The sequence below is a fragment of the Musca domestica genome, unplaced genomic scaffold (assembly GCF_030504385.1).
Source record: "Musca domestica strain aabys unplaced genomic scaffold, Musca_domestica.polishedcontigs.V.1.1 56, whole genome shotgun sequence".
Lineage (NCBI taxonomy): Eukaryota > Metazoa > Arthropoda > Insecta > Diptera > Muscidae > Musca > Musca domestica.
This window is the reverse complement of record NW_026712356.1, coordinates 2,098,813-2,123,192: the sequence shown is the minus strand read 5'-3', so window position 1 is coordinate 2,123,192 and position 24,380 is coordinate 2,098,813. Positions and strand designations below refer to the sequence as shown.

General features: G+C 34.1%; 2 protein-coding genes across 3 annotated transcripts in view; one reads left to right on the top strand and one right to left on the bottom strand.

Annotated features, from left to right (window-relative positions):
- Positions 1-534: 534 nt before the first annotated feature.
- LOC101887463 (uncharacterized) lies at positions 535-4,049 on the top strand. The gene is made up of 3 exons (XM_005185566.4): positions 535-2,128; positions 2,960-3,162; positions 3,227-4,049. The coding sequence occupies exons 1-3, from the start codon at positions 907-909 to the stop codon at positions 3,956-3,958; spliced, it is 2,157 nt and encodes a 718-aa protein (XP_005185623.2). The 5' UTR covers positions 535-906; the 3' UTR covers positions 3,959-4,049.
- A 1,703-nt stretch (positions 4,050-5,752) lies between these two features.
- Positions 5,753-24,380, bottom strand: part of LOC101900855 (arf-GAP with coiled-coil, ANK repeat and PH domain-containing protein 2) — a 31,553-nt gene continuing 12,925 nt past the window's right edge. The window contains exons 3-11 of one of the 2 annotated variants that reach the window (XM_005185557.4): positions 23,543-23,636; positions 21,475-21,639; positions 21,161-21,304; positions 14,800-15,095; positions 13,827-13,964; positions 13,495-13,650; positions 10,825-11,722; positions 10,542-10,762; positions 5,753-6,700 (exon numbers count right to left, since the gene is read on the bottom strand). In XM_005185557.4, coding sequence (XP_005185614.1) covers positions 6,514-6,700; positions 10,542-10,762; positions 10,825-11,722; positions 13,495-13,650; positions 13,827-13,964; positions 14,800-15,095; positions 21,161-21,304; positions 21,475-21,639; positions 23,543-23,636 — 2,299 coding nt within the window. In that variant the 3' untranslated portion in view covers positions 5,753-6,513. The remainder of the gene's footprint in view (positions 6,701-10,541; positions 10,763-10,824; positions 11,723-13,494; positions 13,651-13,826; positions 13,965-14,799; positions 15,096-21,160; positions 21,305-21,474; positions 21,640-23,542; positions 23,637-24,380) is intronic. The other variant, XM_005185558.4, reaches the window with a different exon arrangement.

Sequence of the window (24,380 nt, the reverse complement as noted above, 5' to 3'; positions counted from 1 at the left end):
AAACAGTTCCCATCTCCGATTTTGTATGTATACAATAAATTTATGAATATAGATTTTGACAATAAGATGTTGTCAAATGTATAAATTTGAAAAAAAATTAAACATATGATTACATGTCTTTACCTTCATAGTTCTACCATGCTTGCAATTGTAGATCTAATGTAAATAAAACGACATTTTTGCTGGATTTATCAGTCCTGGGCCTCAATTCTTGTTCTATAAAAATAGTTGTGTTCCAGAACCTGCAAATTAGTACTAATTAGCACTAATTATGCTACAACGCGTTCCCGTACTCCAAAAACTAGCAAAACTTGCAGCTCTCTCGAGAAAAAAATGGCGCTGTAAATGTTCAGTAAACTGTAAACGTACTATTAACTCGGTAAAAAATGTGTTATATATTTTATGATTTAAAAAAATCAGTATCATTCCAATTATTAAAAACGCTACAATTAATTCCGTATTGACAACACTCAATCAAATGTCAAAATGTCACTTTGTGGAACTTGTGTTTTGTGGTGCTAGTTTCGCACTCTTTTAGAGAATGTGTTCTGTTTTCCTCATGTCTCATTCGTAAACAACAGATGTCCCTCGGGTTATGCATTACACTCATTCGTAAACAACAGTATTATCAAGTATTCCTTTTTGGCCTTTAAATTCGTTTCGGTGGGAACTACTTTCATTTTGGTTTCCCACGCGCCTCTTCGCCCAAGTCCATAATCGAGTTCCAGAACTTTGAGTACTAAAGGTCGGTTATTCGATTAATCGGAAGTCGACTTAACTATCCCTAGTCCGTCTTTTAAATAACTGCCGCTGGCTTCAGGGACTTTCTCACGGAAACCCAAGAAGGAGTTACAGGAAATCGCCACAAAACAAGAATAACTAGGGTAACAAAGAAATTTACCAAATATGGGAGACATAGACTATCCAAATTTGGAGAGTATATGCCGCTTGTGTTTGAAAGAAGATGCTGGAATCGTTTCCATTTTTCCTCTCCCCGAGGTTAAACTTGAAAAGAATTCAGTCCATATATCTATTCCAATGCGTATAATGTCCTGTGTTGCACTTGAGGTACAATCGCACGATGGCTTACCAGCAAAGATATGCCCAGAGTGTCGTTATCATTTGGAGAAATTCTATTTGTTTCGCAAACAAAGCCAAGCCTCGGACTCCAAATTAAGGAAGCATATACGTCTTCTCAGTTTGGGTAAAAAGAGCAAAGTTTTCAAAAAGGCTACTGATGATGATGACGACGATGACGAGTTGGAATTCCAGGATTCTATAGATTTCATAAAAGACCACGAGGACAAATTGAAAGCTGATGAAGAATCAAAACTCCAACGTTTAAAAGATGAAATGAAATTAGAAAAAGAGGCCGAATTGGAGCGATGTAAGGCAGATATGAAGATTAAATGTCGTGAAGAAGTTAAGAAGGAAGTTGAGCAGTTGGTGAGAAAGGAGTTGCAGCAGGAAATGCAAAAAGAACTCAATGAAAGTATTATGCCAAAGATACGTAATGAATGTTTACAGAAAGCTAGAGAATCTCTACGCGAAGAAGTACGAGAAGAGTGTCGTGAAATAGAAATGAAAACGCTTTTAGATGACCTGCAGGTGTTTCTTAAGGAACGTCAAGGAGCACAAACAAAAACGACTACGGTAAATTCTCAATTCGCAGCAAGTAGTGAAGAGCCTGGAACCAAACGACCTCGTCTTTCAACCAATACAAGCACAATACAACTCATACAAATTGGCAATTCCACAACAAAACCAATAAATATATTTACAACAAACCAACAAATTCAGCGGCAACAGGATAAAATGCCAACAAGTGTTAAAACTCAATCGATTTTAAATGAAATTAACTCAGATATGGATATAAATGTCAATGGCGACGACAATGAAATGGAGGACGAAGAGGAGAATGATTGTGATAGTGATAATTTCTTTATATATGACACAGATGAGGGATTTGAATTACAAAAGAAGTCCACCATGTCTCAAGCTAGTGATGACGATTTAATATTGTCTCAAGAATCTGGACAAACTTACGATAGTGCCGATGATAATTTAGAAACACAGGGAAATAAACCGCCCAAGACTTTAGAACCGATAACAACAACGTCATATAGGAGTAAGTGAAGATGAATACTAATTTCTTTATATAAATTTTGGTATTTTTGTATTATAATATTAATAAAAAATGGTTTAAACGGTTGTTAAAATTTTTTTGTTCTACATTTTAGAATCTTCAATAGAAATGCCAGTATAAACGGTTATAATACCAAGATATGGCCTGATATACAATAATTTAAGTAGAAAGTTTGTAGATAAACTTTGTTCTGCACTATAGGAAAACCTGTGGTGGTATTCTATCTGCCACAGAAATTAATTGTAGACCAACCTCTAACAACAAATATACATTAGCTTTACAAGGTAATTTTATTATCCGAGTTATTTATAGGGTATCCTATGTGCAGAAGGTCTCCATTTCTGTAAAAGTTTCAATATATAGGAGCACTATACGAGGTTTTTTAACAGGAGGATGACATTAGCTATTTAAGAACACATATACGTTACTAAGAAGTTATTTTAAGTGGGCAGAACCCCTTGGCATGGTGAGGTTACAAATCATAATGGTACTACCAAACGCTTTCGAACAAATCCTTCATAAAAACCAATACGTGTATAAAAGTTGCCGACAGTGTAAAAATGCTGATAAAAACGATTTCCCACTTTTTTTCTAAAACAAAAACCTAAGAACTTAGAATTTTCAGTGCTAAAAAAGTACAATATTTAATACAAACGGAACAAATCCATATCTCAAAACTGCCTCATACCTTCCTTTCAAAATGGTTTAGCTAGAAGTCTTATTACCAAGTTCAAACAACTATTTCTTCTAGTTTAATTTAATTTTTTAACACCCATTTATTATATGTTACATTTAACACTATTTTATTTTTAGTTGAAGATTCTCAAAATGGTGAAATAAAGTTTTTGAAAAAATCCGGCGATGATATTGTGTTATCAGAAAATAATATTGATGATAACAATGTCCAGCTGCAGAATGCAAACATAATGATTTTGGACTATCCCACGGAAGATGGCGAGGAGGAAGAGCATTTAGAATTGATTGATTGTGGCGAAGATTATATCAACAAGAATATGGTAAATAGATTTTCTTTGGCCAGCAAAAGTTTTGCATTTATGTATATTTTATTTGCTTCAACAGAAACCAATTATTTTGAAAACCCAGACAATAAAGACCAGCCAACCAATAGAGGAAAGTGATATTTCCACAAATGGACAACAACAATTTACATCAGCTACTGTGGAAACGACCACAACCACTACAACACTAATGTCGAAAACCTATACCCTACAACGTCAGACAGATACACCAAAAACATTCAAATGCAACAGTTGTCCCATGGTGTTTTCAACAAATACCTCACTGGAACGACATTTACGGACACATCGAAAAGGTGAAGAAACTGGTGTTTCATTTCAGTGTCCCGAATGTCAGGTTGTAGTGTCCTGTGCCAGCGCTTTGCGACGACACATGTACGTCCATTGTGAGGAGAAACCTTTTATTTGTTCCGAGTGCGGCCGGTCATTTGTTCAAAAGGAAATACTCAAACGTCATATGCAGACACATACCGGCGTTAAACCGTATCAATGTGAACACTGTGATCGTTCGTTTGCTCAACGTATTAACTTGAAACAGCATATTAATAGACATCACACAGATGAACCACAAATTCAACAACATTCCTGTCATTTGTGCCCAAAGCGTTTTAATCATGCATCAGGATTGAGTCGCCATTTGGCCTCGCATAGTGGTGTGGCATTTCAGTGCTCCGAATGTGATCGTACCTTTGGTGATCGTTCGTCCATCAAGCGACACATTGCCAATAAACATGGTGGTGGTGTTTTCAAAGAACCAAAGTTGGAGAAAGATTAATCTTATTTTTTAGGAATTTTTAATTTGTAGTATTCATATATATTTTTCCAGTACAAATATATGCTGTAGTTTTACAATTTTCTTTTAATAACTTCACTGCATTTTTTATTGTGACCAGGGTTGGGCATATTGCACTAAATTTTTAGTGCACTAAGAATCAAATAATTAGTGGTAGTGCAATTTTTAACTCCACTACCACTAAAGGGTTAGTGGTAGTGAAAAATAAATTGCACTACCACTAACCCTTTAGTGATAGTTAAAAAAAATTGCACTACCACTAAATTTTAGTGGTAGTGAAATTTTAATACCACTACCACTAAATTTAGTGATTTTTCAAAAAAAATTTGCACTACCACTAAAATTTGGCGAAGCCAAAAAAAGCACTATGTATATAAATATTATACCAGCTATAATGAAGTTTATTGAAGTGAGTAGGGAACAACAATCCAGAATATATAGTACATATTCATAAAATTTGATTACTTTTCTAAGTAGCACTAATTTAGTGCTATTTTTTATGAAATACCACTAATTTAGTGCAAGTTTTTTCAAATACCACTAAATTTAGTGGTAGTGCTATTGAAATTTCACTACCACTAAAATTTAGTGGTAGTGCAATTTTTTTTTAAATATCACTAAAGGGTTAGTGGTAGTGCAATTTATTTTTCACTACCACTAACCCTTTAGTGGTAGTGGAGTTAAAAATTGCACTACCACTAAATGAACAATGATAGTGAAATTATTAGTGCACTAAAAATACAGTGCATTATGCCCATCTCTGATTGTGACTAACTTCAGATGCTTTCATATCTCGCTGGAAGTCTTCTTGTACTTTTGTTTCACTGCAACAATTCTTATTACAAATCGGATTACAAACAAATATTTTTGTAACTATATCTGTTGTGTTTTAAGATTGAGACGATGCCAATATATTGATAACAAGTAAAAAAGCTGTAAGTTCGGCCGGGCCGAACTTTGAATATCCTCCACGATTTGGAACGAATTAGGAAATTTTCAAACAAATAAAATCCATTAAAAATTCTGTTAAAATCTTAAAAATACCGAATGTAGCTGTTATATTAGGGTCTTTATGGCGACATGGACCAGCATGGGTAACTTTTGTCATAAGCCATTTTAGTATCCTAATGCGAAACTTAAAAAATAGGAAATAATGTAGCTGAAATCAAAATACCGAATATCGGGAGGTACCGTTATATGGGGGCTATACGAAAACGTGGGCCTGCATAGGCTGTAGTATCCATTACGAATTTCAAATACCAAATTTAAAACAATTCTGATGAATATTGTCGCTAAAATCATAATAATACCGAATATCGGGAGGTACCGTTATATGGCCCATTTTCAATACCAAACGTTCTGCAGACATAATCTACATTTGAGTAAAATTTTATCAATCTTCTTCCATTCGTTCGGAAGCTAGAGTAATTTCCACAGACGGACGGACATCGCTAAATCAACATAGAATTTTATGCTGATCAAGAATATATACTTTGTGAGGTCTAAAATGTATATTTCGAAGTGTTACAAATTGAATGACAAACTTAATATACCCTCTATACTATGGTGGAGGGTATAAAAAGGATAATCGATTTTAATGTAATGTAATTGTTTATATTACACTTTTAGGACATCGACTTTAATACTTGCGGAGATTTTGGGAAAAATTAAAGTCAGAATTTCCATTATAAATTCTAAGTCTTTACATGAAAGTACTCAATTAACTGTTGGTTATGGAGCCCTCTTATTAATTCAATTAAATGAAACCAATAGAACTCAATATGATTTGATGGTTTAACAAAACCAGTATATTTTGTTTAAATTAATTACTAGTTGCATACAGAGTTTTTTCACTTAATTTGCGTCAATAATGTATAGCTCAACAAAATGTAATAACAAGTAATAGAAATTTCTTTTACAAAAATACAATTTTTATATACCAATTTGTTTTCAAATATAATAAAATCGGAAAATTATGAGCAAAAAAATACAAAAATACAGAAAGAAAAACAATTGCTTGACTTTTTACTTAAATTATCTCATTTAATAAATAATATTTAGGCTTTTAATAAAATCAATTATAATAGCAATAATAATAAGGATAAATGTTTTTTTCTTTTAATAATAGTTATAAAAAATTCACAATATTTAACATTGATTATGATTACAATAGCTCTTAATAAAAGCACCTCATATCTTCGTAATTATGAATGCAATTGATATTTATATATATATATTTTATGCCTGTGGATGTGTATAAGTTATTGGTATGTATGTATATTGTATGAGAGTATAACAGTATGACTGATATATTTCAAAGGACTTATGCTTTGCTTCTTCTATTCTTTTTTTTTACTTTGAAAATTTAAATACAATTAACAAATATTTATGTATAAATAACACGTACAATACAAAAAACGGAAACGAAAAGAAGTTACAACTAAGAAAAACAATAAATAGTAAAAACATTTGATGGGGGCTTTTTTCTAATTCTCTTAATTTCATTAAGATATTGGGGGTCTTTTGTTGTTGTGACATCAATCCGAATTGGTCATGGAAGAACGTTGAGATTCCAGTGTATTTGAATCGTTACGATTCCGCAACATACGCGGTTGACTGGATGTAAAATTTGAAAAATCCTTCATAACATCTTTATAGGTTTCATCTTCGCCATTACCTTCATCGTTCAATCCAATTTCATCATTTAAACGTGTTAAACGTAAACTGAAATGAGTAAATAAATACAATTTTTACAAAATAATAATGAGGTATTGAAGTATCTAGTTTTCCTAGTGTTATACTGAACGAAAAAATATATAGTGGATAACTATAGTATATATATGTGAGAACTATATATTATTTTGAGCGTAGAAAAGTCATGTCTATTATATCTTGTACAGGGTGAGATAAAAACAACTGCAACAAAGTCAAACGCCAAAATTGTTAAATTTTTTCTTTTAAATCAATGGCATCAAATTTTAGAATAAGTTTAGATTTGTTCGAATTAGTCACTCTTGGCACGAATTATGGCTTTCACACTGTAACACGCTGCCCGAATTTTGCTCTGCGGTATTTTGGCCCGTTCCCGGCGAAGCGCTTGCTTGAGGTGATCGACACTTTGGTATATTTTAGTGCAAACCTTGCTTTCCAAAATATTCCAGACAGTCCAACGGATTGGTATCCGGAGATTTTGGTGGCCATTGTGCGCTGGAAATGGAGCGAGAAACCTCTATTTTTAACCATTCTTGGGTGGCGCGTGCTGAGTGCGATAGTGCCGAGTCCTATTGGAATGTCCAAAGTCTGCGGCCAAAAGGTTTTGCGTGTTCAAGGCTTTAATACACCCTACAGAATATTTTCGCAATAATATTCGGCATTTATTCTGATGCCACGGTCGATTAATACGAGCGGAGAGCGACCATCGGCTGTTATGGCGGCCCACACAATCATGGCCGGCGCTTGAGTTCTGGTGACCAACCTAAGGTGGACATTTTCATGTGACCTCTTTGGCAAGTAAACACGATCATTTTGTTCGTTTACTAACTGCGGGACAACGAATGTTTTCTCATTGGAGAAAATCAAATTCGGCAGTTCACACTTTCGGCCAACTCTTTGCAATTTCGAATCTTTTTTCTTTCCGTTGTGGTGTAAGTTCTTGCACTTATTGGAATTTCAATGGCTTTACCCCGAGCTCATTTTTCAATGTTTGCCGAATGGAATATTGCGAAATGTTCAGCTCACGAGCGATTTTTCGGCGACTGCGACGCGGGTTTCGATCAAATCGCCCCTTTACTTTTCGAACCATTTCTGCTGATGTTGCTGTTTTTTTTTTTCGTCCACTTCCTTGACGTCGGGCTATGCTACCAGTATCACGGTAACGAGCGATGGTACGAGACATTAAAGATTTATTCACATTTAAATGCTGGAGTGCTCTAACGATAGCTACTTGTGGTTTCCAACCAAATATAAAGAAACCACACTATCACGCTTGAATTCTATCACGATTAACTTTTTTCTGGAAAATTCTCACTAAAATGCTTTTGTACGCTCGTAAACAATATAATAAGCTGTTACTAGAATAATTTTAACAGTGTCTTGGGCGAGTGGCTTGGTGTTGACAGCAGTCTGAACTTAGTTGCAGTTTTTTCATGTCACCCTGCATGTGAGAACTATATACTATTTTGAGGGTAGAAAAGTCATATTTCTTATATCTTGTATATGAAGACCACAGAATCTAGACATACTTGTGAAATACTGGTTAGTTTAATATTTGAAAGAGAAGAAGAAAATGGAGAGGATCAAGTGCCTGACCCGCTGCCACCATCTTTCTCTTTTTATTTCAAACTTTTACTTATGGAACCCTCGGAATTGGTATTTTCAAAAGCATTGTGTGATACTGGAAAGGCCTGATGAATGTGTCTCTTTACTTTATGCATTATCAACTGTTCATAATTTGTACAATCCCGTCTGATTTATCTCCTATCTTTATATATAACTTTTTCGAATAAAATGAGCCGCTAATCTACTGGTTTATAATGACTGACATCCAAAACATAACCTAGTATTTATACAGATACAATCCTATTATATATTACTGTGTTATGCAGTACACCTTTTGTTAAAGTGCCTGTCCAAGGTCGGGTAAAACTCGCATTGTTCCAGTTCAAATATTTCTACTATAATTTTTCTTTCATATTCGTTTTTATTTAAATAGCAGTGTTCCAGTAAAAAAAAAACAAAACGAATGTCGTATTTATAAACAATTATAAATACGTGCGGGGGCCGACCATGTGATACCCTACAACACTACAATATGTTAGAAGTCCCCTTATGCCCAAATCCATTTTGGAAGATATCGCTTTTGAAATTATGTCACGGAGCACTGCCCAAATATTACTAACATTTTGACCAGGGACATTTAGTTATAGTGGTCCATTTAACAGCTAAATATAATCCAATGACCATACATAATGCTAGACTTCTTCCCTGTCCCTAACTTTCTCCTCAGGCGTGTCGATTGGCTTCAATTGTGTGATCAGGAAATTTTCCCTGGTTTTGAATATTGTGCGATCGTCTCCAAAAGCAAGAGGTCCCTCTGTATTTCTAAATTTAGACTCATCTATATGATTTGCTTGTCTAGGATATTTAGCTATATTCGTCAACGAAATCAGCAAAAAAGGGAGACGTTCGCATTTTGTGTATTTCGAATATCGCCTGTAAGTAATGTTGGTATTTTTCAGACAAAAGTTGTGGTTCATTCTACCCGCTGTCCTAAACTCTAACTTCATGAAAGATTTCGTGTCCATTAGTTTCTATTTGTGACCTTTATAACGGCTGCAAAATCTGGAACATTTTAGTTGTTGGTCCATTTTAACCCCTAAATATATTGCGGACATATTTGAAAACTATAGGCCTAGCCCTTCTGAGCCTAACCCTACCCTTTTTGTGAGGATCTGACGATAATTTCAATCTGTATATAATATCCCAAACCTGTGTTGTAAGGTGGAAAAATATTACAAAATGTATACCTTAATATTATAAGTCAAATTGAAAAAATCGCATGCGATAAAAAATATGAAAAAATAAAAAAATGTCACAAAATACTACAAAATCTATATTAACATCATTTTTGACTTATTTTTATGCGATTTTTTTAGATTTTTTACTTTTATGTCAAGAGCGCGTTCTGAATTGGCAATATTTGTCAAAATCGGTCCAGCCATTCTTGAGATATAAGCATTTCATCTAACATTCCTTTCCTTTGTATATACACATTGTATATATTTCGCTATATATATCCGATATATTTACTATCGGCATCTACGTAACGGTCAGAATTGACCTGTTCGTCTATTTATGATTTCGCCGGGACTAAAAATATTCGCGGTTTAATGGAAATTTGACTTTTATTTAACACAAATGTATAGTCTTTTTCACCCACTAAATATTACCCGATGACCATCAAAATTGTAAGGCTTCTGCCCAGCCCGAAGCTCTAGCCCATTGCTAATTTCCGCTTCGATTGGTCCATAATTGCGACCTGTAGAGCAACTGCAAAATCAAGAAATTTTTTAGTTTTTGGTCCATTTCGACCCCTAAATATTATGCGATCATCTCCAAAAGAAAAGGTTCTATTCTGACCTTAATCCCACCTCCATTCTAAATTTAGTGAAAATCGGGCCATAATTGCGACGTGTAGAGTGATTACAAATTAACATGGACAGACGGACAGACGGACGGAGGGACATACATAGCTAGATCGACTCAACTCGGCGAAATAGGAAGATCCATATATACTTTCCTATGTGGGAAATCAATATTTCGAGGTGTTACATAATTTTTGGCCCAATCAAACTTATAATACCCCCAACACAAAGTGTTGTAGGGTATAAAAAGCCCTTAAAAAATGATTTAATGGGTTCTATCGTATATGTACCAAAGAAATAAAAAGTTTCTCCTGGCCTCCTCTTCACATTAGTTATTAAATTTAAACTCATTAAATTAGAAACATTTAAACGTATAATTCAAAGGGAATACGTGAAGATTTTACAACATTCCAAATACTTACAGTGTAACAATGTCAGCATTTCGTTGTTCAACAGCTATATCTAGAGGATTTTTACCATCATTGGCTTTAAGATCATATTTGGCTTTATGTTTAAGTAATAAATATACTTGGGCTATAAATCCCTTTTCCGTTGATTTATGTAAAGCACTATAACCATTATCGTCGACAACATCTATGGGTACGCCATTCAACAGCAGATATTCGCAAGCCATAACAGAACCCTGTCGTAAACAAAACAATATAAAATAATAATGTAGAAGATGAATATTAAAAAAAAACTTACCGACAACACCGCCTGATGTAAGTACGTCCGATTATGATCTTCAGAGTTGCGCCAATTTTTATCGGCTCCCAAGGCAAATGCCATACACATAACGGGTAAATTGTGTACAGCCGATGCCTGATATAGCATGAGATTCGCATCCAATTTGGAAAAGGGCACTTCATATATCACCTCTGGTTCATTTTCTCCCTCAGTCGATTCTTGATCAGAACCCAATATGCCAGGTGTTTCATAGGTTTCTAAACCTAAATCTTCACCAACTATTAAAAGATCTTCACGTGAAATACTCAATGACATTGATGGAATATTTATGGATTCATCATCATCGTCGTCATCTTCATCATCTATGACAGGATCATCGGATGATTTGGAGCTGGAACGTTGGCGTTTACGTTGACGATGGCGGCGACGTCTGAATTTCTTGACTGCCCATTTGCGTGTACTGCCTAGCGAAAGGGTGGCACGTTTACCAATATCATTGCCACCGCTATCAATGGATAAGACTTCGGCTGTTTCACTTGATAAATATTCCGGTGGCTTAGGCATGCCACACACAAAACGTTTTTCAACATATTTAGCTTTAATCCATGCTTCCCTAACAGCTATTTCACAATTTTCGGTGGCCGGTTTAAGCTCAGAGTTTTCACCAATACGTGCCTCGTATATACGATTTACTACAGCGTTACCCAGTTCCATCATTACTTTAACATTTTCCGTTTCCCAGGCATCCAGTGTTAATGAACGTACCTTACTGTAGTGTACACCAAGACTGCGATGCACTCCCGAACATTCAATACACAATGTTATGCCTAGATTAATGGAAGCCCACCGTGGATCGGTAGCACGACAATCACAACATAAAGAATTGCCAGGAATTTTTAAAAACTGTTCCCAATGACTGCAAAAGAATTAAAGAAAAATAAAATTGTTAGTAATTGTTTTTTTTTTAATAATCTTCGTTTTAGTTTTAGAATTTAAATATTTAAATTTTTATGACAGAAATGAGTTTAAACCATGGTACTTTAAGCATCCCAAGATTGCATGGGCATTGTTCCTGTTAAAACGCAACAGTTTACATCATAATAATAGCGCTTACTGGGGAAGTGTTCAAAATATGTCTGTTTTATCGAATATTCTCGTTTTGTTCGACATCGTTATCCGGGCCTCTAACCCTTACCTCGACTAGCGTTGCGCATCATACCTAGTTTTGAGGTAATGTTTGATGTAAATTCGTCTTAAAGCCGTTGTGCAAGATTGTGGGTCACGTTGAATAAAAAATGGATGGTATATTAACAATGTAATATAATTTATTTATTGAAGGTTATTCTATGCACGATTTTCTAACAAATCTTAGTTCTTATTAAGATTAATTTCACGTTCAGTTAGAAAGAGTTTAAAGAGCAGCACCAATTTTTGTAACAGTTGTAATTATAGGCACTATATAAGCTGCAAATGACACCATTTTACAGGGTGAGATGAAAAAACTGCAACCAACTTCATTTCTGTTCCAGTGAAAGCTCATTATATTGTTTACAAGCGTACAAAGGCATTTTGGTGAGAATATTTCAGAAAAAAAATTATTCGCGATGTTATTCATGCGTGAAAGTGTGATTCCTTTATATTTTGCTGGAAAACCACAAGTGGCTTTCGTTAGAGCACTCCAGCATTTATATGTGAATAAATCTTTTGTGTCTCGTACCATCGCTCGTTACCGTGATACTGGTAGCGTAGACCGATGTCAACAAAATGGACGGAAGAAAACAGCAACATCAGCAGAAATGGTTCGAAAAGTAAAGAAGCGACTTAATCGAAACCCGCGTCGTAGTGGCCGAGAATGGCTCGTGAGCTGAACAAATCGCAATGTTCAATTCGGCAAATATTAAAAATGAGCTCGGGGTAAAGCCATTAAAACTCCAAAAATTGCAAGAACTTACACCGCAACAGAAAGAAAATAGATTCAAAAGAGCTAAAGAGTTGCTTCGCTTGGCCGAAAGTGGTGAACTGCCGAATTTGTTTTTCTCCGAACAGAAAGCATTTGTTGTCCCGCAGTTCGCAAACAAACCAAATGAGAGGTCAGCTGAAAATGTGCAAACATTGGACATGCGCCACCCAAGAATGGTTACTTCGCTTCATTTCCAGCGCACAATGGCCACCAAAATCTCCTGATACCAATCCGTTGGACTATTGTGTCTGGAGTATTTTGGAAAGCAAATTTGGCACTAAAAAATACCAAAGTGTTGATCAGCTCAGGCAAGCGCTTCGCCGGGAATGGGCCAAAATATCGCAGAGCAACATTCGGGCAGCGTGTGACGATTTCATTGGCCGTTTGAAGGCCATAATTCGTGCCAAAGGTGACCAATTCGAAGTTATCTAAACTTATTCTAAAATTGGATGTTATTTCCGACATTTTTGCTTTCATTCAATAAATTAAAAAAATATATATAAAAACTATGGCGTTTGACTTTGTTGCAGTCTCACTCTGTAGACGTATAGAGGAACGTGATATTAAGAGTGAACTGAGACTCAAGGTCACAAGTCTAGCGCCGTTCACTGTATGCTCACTTTGAGATTAACAAACAATTTATGTAAAAATATGCACCAATGTACGAATTATATTGATTAGAATTTACCATTATCATCTATCGACCAAAAACCCCCAACATTACTTACACTTTTCTTTTTGCATTCTTTAATGGATTTGTATTCTGTGATGACTGAGGTCTGGAATGTTGTGGATCATGTTGTATAGCTGCACCAATACTTTTCTGTAACGCTGAAATCCACATAGCCAACATATCAGCTGAGTCAGCTTGCAAAACGTGAGACCTGAATGTTGATAACACACAAAGAAAAAGGAGAAACACAGAGGCAAACAAAAAATACAAACAAAAGTTAGACAAGCATCATTGGGTTAATTCGGAATATTTCAAAATATAAAAAGAAAACAAAAGCTCATCATGTATGAGTTGTGGATAACAACAAGAAACAAAAATATTACTTACTTTGTTGGTGATATGACTTCGAAACAAAATCGACGATCGCCATCGTTGACGGGACGTACTGTACATAGGCGTAAGTCTTCTTCCATCACAGAAAATGAATCCTCGTTGCTACGTTTTCTGCAATTCGAATCCAAATCACTTCAGCGTTACAACAACAACAACACAAGACAATTTCAATTCAAATCAACACAACACAACAACAACACAATAAAAAACATAAAAAGTATAAATGATTGGATTTTAGAAAATAAGAAATTAGAATAAATATTTAAAGTTTAGACAAGCAAAACAAGAAATTAAGTTCGTTTTTTTTAAGGACAGATCAATAACAATTAAAGCAATACGTTTTTTTTTTTGGTTAAACAAACAATAAATTCGGTAGACAGTTAACGACACATGAACGAAAGAAAACAAGAGAAAATATATATTTAAATTTTATGGTTAAGGAAAACATAGTGTTAAAAATATAAGTAAATAATAGGAGTAATCAAATTAAATATGACCTTTCGAACATGCCTAGAAAATTTATTTAATATTATTTATTTACTTTTTTCTTCAAATTTATTGTTTTCTTTATCTATTCTGTATGGTTCAAGAAATGGGCTTACTGTAATGAAACATTCTAAGATTTGACAAAAAAAAAACTTTGAAATTTAACAACATGAAATATATTTTTTAGATATAAATTTCCAAACTAAATTTTCATAACAAGTTAGTGAAACAAATAATTTGGAAAATATGAGAGATAAAGAAAAGTTTAATACATATTCCCCAAGGGTTTCTTCTGTAATTTTAAGCGCTTGCAAATCATTTCTTTACCTAAAATGAATTTCATTTTGAAAAGGTTGCGAAACAGAGTAGGCATTCTTATTTACTTGGCAGGATTTTATCTCTTTCAAATCCACCAATGTTTGTTTACAATAAGCCCATATTTGGTAATTTTTTTTTTTTAATTTTTTCGTTATCAACGCACCTGTACACCAACTGATTGTCACTCAAATAAAACCACCGTCGACACCATGTTTTGAATCCTTTGGATTTCTTCTTAAAGAGATAACCTTCAATCTTATTGGAAGTACTATTCGTGTTTGTATCACTAAAACTATTCACACTCATGTGACGATTTTGCATGTCTTTTTCTAGTTTTTGGTATTCACCGCGCATTGCATTCAAGTCATCTGTGAAACTTTTAAACAGTTCATCGTAGTCGTGGCACAAATCGAAACCTTGATGATAATATGTAACGCAAGCTTGATAATAATCCAGTAACTGAAAATATTAAAAGAAAAAATTGTTACTTATTTTATTATAGTTACTTATTATAAACAAATTAGAAACATATTATGTTTCTATAATCAAACAGGTTTATATGAGACTCATACTAAACATAAACAAGTACAAGCAGTAAGGATAGGTCAAAAGCCGGGCGGGGCCGAATATATGATACCCTACACCACTATGTAGTAGAGCTCCCTTAACAAAAATCAATAGAAATACCGGACCGTGTTTCACGAAATGGAAAAATTCGGTTGAATATGAAAAAATCTATCCAATTTGGGCTGAGATAAAAAATTGCAACAAAGTCAAACGCCATAATTTTTACATTTTTTTAAATTTTATTGATTGAAACCAAAAATGTCGGAAATAACATCAAATTTTAGAATAAGTTTATATTTGTTCGAATTGGTCACCCTTGGCACGAATTATGGCCTCCAAACGGCCAATGAAAACGTCACACGCTGCTCTAATGTTGCTCTGTGGTATTTGGGTCCATTCCCGGCAATGCGCTTGCTTGAAGTGATCGACCCTTTTGTATTTTTTAGTGCCAACCTTGCTTTCCAAAATACTCCAGACATAATAATTCAACGGATTGGTATCTGGAGATTTTGTTGGCCATTGTGCGCTGGAAATGAAGCGAGAAACCCCATTTTTTAACCATTCTTAGATGGCACGTGCTGAGTGCGATGGTGCTGAGTCCTGTTGGAATGTCCAAGGTCTGCGGGCAAAATGTTTGCGTGCCCATGGCTTTAATACACCATCCAGAATAATTTCGCGACAATATTCTTCACGGTCATTTAATACGATGATGTCACGGTCGATTAATACCAGTGGAGAGCGATCATCGGCTGTTATGGCGGTCCACACCATCACCATGGCCGGTTCTTGAGTTCTGGTGGCCAACCGAAGGTGCACATTTTCAGCTGACCTCTTTGGCAAGTAAACATGATCATTTTGTTTGTTTACAAACTGCTGGACAACGAATGTTTTTTCATCGGAGAAACCGAGCCATTTTTCGGCCACTGCGACGCGGGTTTCGATCAAGTCGCTTCTTTACTTTTCAAACCATTTGTGCTGATGTTGCTGTTTTCTTCCGTCCACTTCCTTGACGTCGGGCTACACTACCATTATCACGACAACGAGCGATGGTACGAGACACAAAAGGTTTAAGTGCTGGAGTGCTCTGACGATAGCCACTTGTGGTTTTCCAGCCAAATATACAGAAATCACACTATCGCGCTTGAATTCCATCACGAATAATTTTTTTTCTGGAAAATTCCTACCAAATGTGGTGGTACCTTTATTTGGTAGGTATACCAACGAGTGAATATTTTTTAACAATTTTTTGCAGGAAGGTATGTATTGTATTCAGGATCCAAAATGTCAAATTACATCAAAATCTGTTGAAAATGTTTACCAATATCATGAAAAATACCTGAAATGGGGGTAGGGTTTTAGGGAGCTAAAACAAAGACATGTTCAATGTTGACAATTATTGGCACATCGATTTGTTAACCCATCCCAAACAAGAATGTAAAACGTCAGCAAAATCGAAAACATTCGATAAAAACACTTTCTATTTTTTAATTTTTTCAATTAAAAATGTATATAAAATCCATGGTACAATGAAGAGAAGGTAGGTCAACTTTGAAAAAATTGCAAGTATAGAGGTCTACCTGTTTGGCTTGAAATGTCAGACTTAGTATCAAAACAATAAAAAATCAAACAACTTGTTGCATTTATTTTGAATAAATAATTGAAAAAAAAAAACGCGATAACTGAATGAAAGGTCAACACTTCTTTTCAAAAGCATGTACTATATATCTCTAAAGGATTATTTCGCTACAAAAACTCTAGATTTTGTCGATACATACGTTGAAATAAACATATTGAAAACACCCGAATTTGAATATTTTCTGAACAATTTTTTTGTTATTGAAAGGAAAACACATACATAAACAAATAAAGATGACATATTATTTTCATATCACATTTTGTTTTTGTAAGCGATTAGCTGCGCTATGAAATATATAAAGAAAGATTTTTATTTTTATAAATGATAAATTTAGGTTTTTATTGTTACTTATTACTTTTCTTAACACTATTGTTCTTCATTTGGTTCCCCGCCTCTACATTTTTCACCTATTTTGATGTCTTCTAATGAAAATCTTGGTCCATTGGTAAGTGGCAATTCTTATTTAAAAAATGTATTGTCTCCATTTAAAAGTAACTTAAATGTTGCTCACATAAACTGCAGAAGCATTCGGCCTGTTACCAAGCTGGATGAATTGAAGAATCTTTTGGGAAATAATAATACTTTTGATATTCTAGCAGTTACTGAAACATGGCTTGTTCCTGATATATTAAATTCAGCAGTTTCTATTCCGGGGTACTATTTCTGTCGTGGTGATCGTGAAATACCAGGTAGGGGTGGTGGTGTCGGAATTTACTTATCCAAGGGTCTCCCTTTTAGACATGTTTTTAAATCTTCAGTTCGCCATTGTGAATCATTGTTTTTAGAATTACAATTCCAGAGCACTAAAGTTCTTTTTGGTGTAATTTATTTGCCTACTGGTATATTGATTTATTTGAAAGTCTACACTGTAACATTTTTGAGGAATATAATAATATTGTACTTTTTGGTGACTTCAACTTCAATTTGTTTAACCCAACTAAGGCAATAATTTTTCGTAGACTTTGTACTCGATTAAATTTGAGTATTATTCATAACTCCAAGCCTACACACTTCGACCTAGGTAGCCGGTCTACGTCCTTGATAGATTTTATGCTAACCAGTGATTTTTCTATTGTAGCTTATTCTGATCAGATTCAATGTCCTGCTATATCAGACCACGCGTTAATTTTTGCATCACTTTCGATAAGTTTTAGCAGCTTGCCTGATTTTGTTGAATACAGGAACTTTAACAATATTGATTGGAATGGCATATGGAACTTTCTTGCTTCATACGATCCAAATTTGGTTTTTAGTAGTGTTGGTGTGGATGCCAAATGTGCCAGCATAACTTCTCTTTTGGATTCCCTATACTCGTTTGTTCCGGTGGTTAGGAAAAAGATCAAACACTCAGTTGATCCCTGGATGAAGTCTATTGATGTAAGATTTGCTGTGTCTTTAAGGGATTTGGCCTTCTCGTCTTTTCAGAATGAACGAACACAAGAACACTGGCGAATCTACTGCAAATATCGAAATCGTGCGAAAGCTATAATACGCAGATGTAGAAGATATCACTATTCCAGGCTTTTTAATGGAATAAATTCTCGTGGTCTATGGAAAGCGTTAAGAGGATCTGGATGTGTGGGTAATGATCATGAAAATATTGATATCGATGTTAATAGCTTAAATGATTTCTTCTCTAGTTCTTCTTCGAATACTCCTGTTATGCCCCTAAATTTGGAAAGTTTTACGGACTCAGACTCATCTTTCACTTTTCGTTGTGTGGAGGAATCTGAATTTATAGAAGCTTTATGCAGCGTAAAGTCTAAATCAATAGGTGTTGATGGGATTCCTATTGCATTTATAAAGAAGGTTTTTCCTTACATTTCCAACCTGATTTTGGACTTAGTTAATTGCATATTAACTACATCTACATTCCCCCATCATTGGAAAGCTGCTAGAGTGGTACCGATTCCTAAATGTCGTTCGGTCAGAGAACCATGTGATCTAAGGCCTATATCAATTTTACCAGCTCTATCAAAGGTTGTGGAGTCCATTATTAAGAAACAAATGCTTGAGTATTGTTCTCAAAGAATTACTGAATCTCAGTATGCTTTCCGTAAAAGATACAATACCACACATTTGCTTCTTAAATTGACTGATTCTATTCGTGGACACATTAACAATGACAAGTTATGTGTTCTAGTTGCATTAGATTTGTCTAAAGCATTCAATTCTCTTGATCATTGCCTTCTTATATGGAAGCTTAAATATAATTTTGGTTTTTCCAAATCAGCATGTATGCTTATTCTTTCTTACTTACAAGATAGAACCCAATTTGTTATGTTAAATGGTGTCATGTCAAATACTTGCTCTTTATTTTCCGGTGTACCCCAAGGATCTGTCCTTGGCCCACTGCTTTTCATTTTATATGTCAATGATCTCCCGCTACATGTAAACTCATCAGCTTGTGAAACGTATTTGTTTGCTGATGATATTTTTATCCTCTTCAATGGTTGTCGTGAATTTCCAATGTTACTTGAGAATGACATTAATGTTTATCTGAGATGCTTTGTTGATTGGGCAGCGAGAAATTCATTAAATATTAACTCATCTAAAACCAAGGCTTTGGATTTTAGATTTAGTAACAGATCTGTACACCTACTAAATATATTTATTGGTCAAGACAAAGTTGATTTTGTTCACCAGCATAAGTGCCTTGGAGTTACAATTGATTGTGAACTTTCCTTCAAACATCATATTGATACTTTAATGGGTAGAGTATATAGCGTTTTACGTCAGATTTATTCGTCAAACATGTACTTAACACAAAATGTAAAACATACTTTAGCAAGTTCTCTATTGATGACACAAGTCTTGTACGGTATTGAGGTATTTTCTGGAACTGTTGCTTCAAATATAAATAGGCTAAAGCGTATTGTTAACATAATTACACGTTTTGTATATAATCTACGACGTGGCAGTCATGTATCTAGTCATGTTATACGTTTTCTGGGGTGTTCCTTTGACATGTTTATTAAATACCGCTGCTTATTACTTTTTTATAACGTTATTAAAAATAATGTCCCTTACTCATTTAGAACGTCCTTTACCTTTACTCATTCATCCAGAAACCCACAGATTTTTATACCTAGAATCTTTAAAAATGTTTTTGCTAGATCGTTTTTGGTCAGAGTTGCGAGATGTTGGAATACACTTCCACTCGAATTACGCATATTCTCCCAGAGTAACAATGCTTTTCGCCTCAAGATTTTGCAATTATTTCTAAACACATCTTAGTTGTGTCTAAATCTAGTTTATGGTAAATGTATTATATAATACACAACTTAAGAATTAAGATGCCGCTTACTGAATATTTTATGTAGTAAAATAGTTTAATTTGTTTTAATGGCTGGGGAGCCAACTTTTCTTTTCTTTTTTGAATATTAGAGTAAAAGTAGAAATAGTTTTAAATAAATTAAGAATCTTTATATGGTAAATAAATTAAGCTCAGGTTATATTATTTAATGCAAGTTGATACACATTATTGGCCTTGGAGGCTTTGTATCACTAATGAATTGAAATAAATAAATAAATAAAATAAATATTAAGCCAAGAAAATAAAAAAAATTGAAATCATATGGTATCACAGCCCTACCTTGATATCATTGTACCATGATAAAATCTTTCTTTCTTTATAGTTTACTCATTATGAAGCTACCCTAAAAATTAGATCGATTAGTTGTATAGAAACATTTTTGTCAAACCTTTCTATACACGTGGGACCTCTGTACAATGTGAAGTAGGGTATAATCAGGATATATGGGGACAATACCTAAACGTGGACCAATATGTTCTATTTAGACCGAACATTTTATTTAGAATGTTAATATTCCTGGGATTATTAAAGCTTATGAAAAGTTTTCAAGCTCTGACATTATAAGTGCGAGCTCTATTTTATTTAAATTCCAAAGACTGATAGACAGACATGGCAAATGCTTTTAGGCTCTCCGATCTTTGTATGAGTTTGTATGAGTTGAGTTTTGTAAGTATTTTACAAAAGAACATATATATTTTCATATTCGCAGAGATACGTAAGTGGGCTCAATGCTGACCAACTTCAGACATTCTTTTCTTAGACATTTACCCATTCCATAATTCAAAAATTTGATTGATTGATTTGATTTGGGCTTTCCATACTTTGTTTTCACAAAAGCATAGCCTTGTTTATGTTTAGCATTGATTTCTGCTAACATTCTGCGATGATGAGAAAATCATAGGTTCACATCACTTAGCTCACGTATAAATGAAAGCTAGCTATCTTTCTTGAAGGTTTTCACAAACTATCTCTTATACATTATATCACAAAAAATATTGTACTTACCGTTGATAAAATGGATGGTACTTTACGGGATTGAACTAAAGTGATGTAGTTAACATAATCTAATGCCGTGTGGTGAAAACATGATTTGGATGCTGATAATATATTGGCTGCTTCCTGCACTTCTTGGGTACGATTTTTACTTGCCTATGGAGAGAAGACAAATATATATAAAAATAAATATAATCCATTGACCCATTAAAATACAGAAAAAAGTACAGATGGAAAGACATGAGTTGTGTGGTCAGCGACCACATGTACGTGCATGTATTCAACCAATATCTTTCCATCTTTGTTGTTACATTGTTGCTACTTACTTGAGCATTTTTAATTAATGCATTGTCATAACCCTCAGACACTTTTAGGAAATGTCCTTTATAGTCTTTCACTTGATTAATGTCGTCCTTAACGAATACGGTTAAATTTTTTAATACCGTACGGCTGGCTTGATCCAATAAAGTGGTATGAAATTTATTCATTTCCTATAAGTAAATTGAATCATAGAATAGGGAAAATCATCAGCATCATCAACAACAACATTGTCGACATCATCATGTGAATGAATGAATAAATGATTGGATGCAATGAAATGTGAATATGAGAGACAGAGCATGACATGGCCTTGTAATTAAAAACTTGACACAGTGTTCAGCAGCGCAAAAACAATGCAATTTTTTTACAATTAAGTTTATGGCGGTGGAAATCAATAGAGTTATTCTTAAAGTTATGGGTTGATTACAGTCAAATTTCCTGCGAAATCACACATTTTTTTTGAATTCCAACTAGTTTTTTTATAAAATGAGTTATATTGAAAAACAATTAGCAAACAAACTAGTAAATGAAAGGGATATCCTCTTCCACACAGAGAAAGGCGTTTCATAAATTAGATCTTTGAGACTCATGGTAATACAAGTTTGTAGATATTACGAAGATATTATACTAATATGAAGTTTATTTATGAAATTTAAAATTTTCAAAAAATCTGTGTAAGGAGGTTAAAGATGCCAACATTTAGAAATCAATTAATCAATTAATTAAATGGAACGCATGGTGATATGCCCCAAAATAAATGGAAGCCATAACAAAATTTACAGAATTTCAAATACCAACTAAAACAAATTTCGTACAAAAATGCGACGACAACATTTATTACATAATACTATACAGGGTGAGATAAAAACTGCAATAAAGTCCAACGCCATAATTTTTACATGAAAGCAAAAAATGTCGGAAATATCATCAAATGTTACAATCAGTTTAGGTTTTTTCGAATTGGTCACCGTTGGCACGAATTATGGCCAATGAAACCGTCATACGCTGGCCGAATGTTGCTCTACGATATTTTGGCCAATTCCCGACGAGCGGAGAGCGACCATCGGCTGTTATGGCGACCGACAACATGACCAAGACCGGCCTTTGAGTTTTGGTGGCCAACTGAAGGTGCACATTTTCAGCTGACCTCTTTGGCAAGTCAACACGATCATTTTGTTTGTTTACAAACTGCTGGGCGACGAATATTCTCTCATCGGAGAAAACGAAATTCGGCATTTCACCACTTTCGGCCGAGCGAGGCAACACTTTAGCTCTCTTGAGTCTATTTTCTTTCAGTTGCGGTGTAAGTTCTTGCACTTTTTGGAATTTCAATGACCACGAGCTCATATTTTAATATTTGCCGAATGAAATATTGCGATATGTTCAGATCACGAGCCATTTTCCGACCATTGCGACACGGGTTTCGATCAAGTCACTTCTTTACTTTACGAACCATTTCTGCTGATGTTGCTGTTTTCTTCCTTCCACTTCCTTGACGTCGGGTTACGCTACCAGTATCAAGTTAACGAGCGATTGTACGAGACACAAAAGATTTATTCACATTTAAATGCTGGAGTGCTCTAACGATGGTCACTTGAGGTTTTAAAGCTAAATATAAAGAAATCACACTATCACGCTTGAATTCCATTACGTATAACTCCTTTTTCGGAGAATTCTCACGAAAATGCAATATCATGAGCTGTTTCTGGAATAATTTTAACAGCTGTAGGACGAGTGGCTTAGAAATGACAGCAGTCTTAAGTTGATTGCAATTTTTTCATCTCACCCTATAATTTCAAGCAGCAGGTGCATGGGTACAAAATTTCAGAACTTTTGAATTAAAAACAATAATCGAATTTATCGTCTCTTCCAAAAGCTATATGAATAATTCATAGTTTTTCATTAAAAAAAAACAAACATTTTTTCATTCCGTTCAATGAAATTGACATTTCATCTCCAGGGAAATATATGGTTCAATTTTCAAACACTGTGCCTCACGCTATGTTCTCTTTTACTCAACTCAGCAGCATGTCTCTATGAGACGGCAGTGGTAAACAATCAAAAATTACAAACCTGAAAGCAATGTATCAGCTTGCCCAAGGCATTATGGGCACTTTTATTATCAGAAAAATGTTGTTGCAAATCCCAGAGGGACATTGCAAATGCACTGAAATATTAAAGAAGAAAAAAATTAATAAAAAAACGGAGGAGAGATAAACCAAAAGAATATCAAATATAAATAAATAAAATGCAGTAACAACAACTATAGATTACTTTAAAACATTAAAGACGTTATCTGTAAAATTCGAGTCGAATAAATTCGAGTGAACTGCAGTCAAGTAGCTTGGTAAAAAAAAATTTTTGATTTATGTTAAGTTTGTGCTTGCACATTAATTAAGTAGAATCTCTAATTTTATACTAATTTACCAAACATTTAGGGAAATACGATATATCTAGTCAAATTTTGTACATTTTTTTTTTATCGATCAGAAATTTAATTTTACAAGAACCACTTTGTTAGTTATCGAAAAAAATATGAAAAATTAAAATGATTTCAAATTTTTAATTTAATAAAATTCAAAAAATTGAACAATTAACTTAGAGTTGAGTTTTGCTATCATATTCACATTCGTATCGTCATAGAGAAACTGACCCTAAAATGCAAAATGTTGAATTAAAAGTCTAAATAAGACAATAAGACAAACAACTATTTTTATCGATAGTTCTTATCGACTTCTTGATTTACGAAGTTATAGGAAATAAAAATTGAAACACCGACAATTTTAATTTTTGTCGTTAAATAATAGAACTACAAAACAAATTGTTTTAAGAAATAAATTACACGAATTTATAGATGCGAATTTTACAGAAACAGCCCCTTAAACAAATTCAAAAACAATTCGAATTCGAA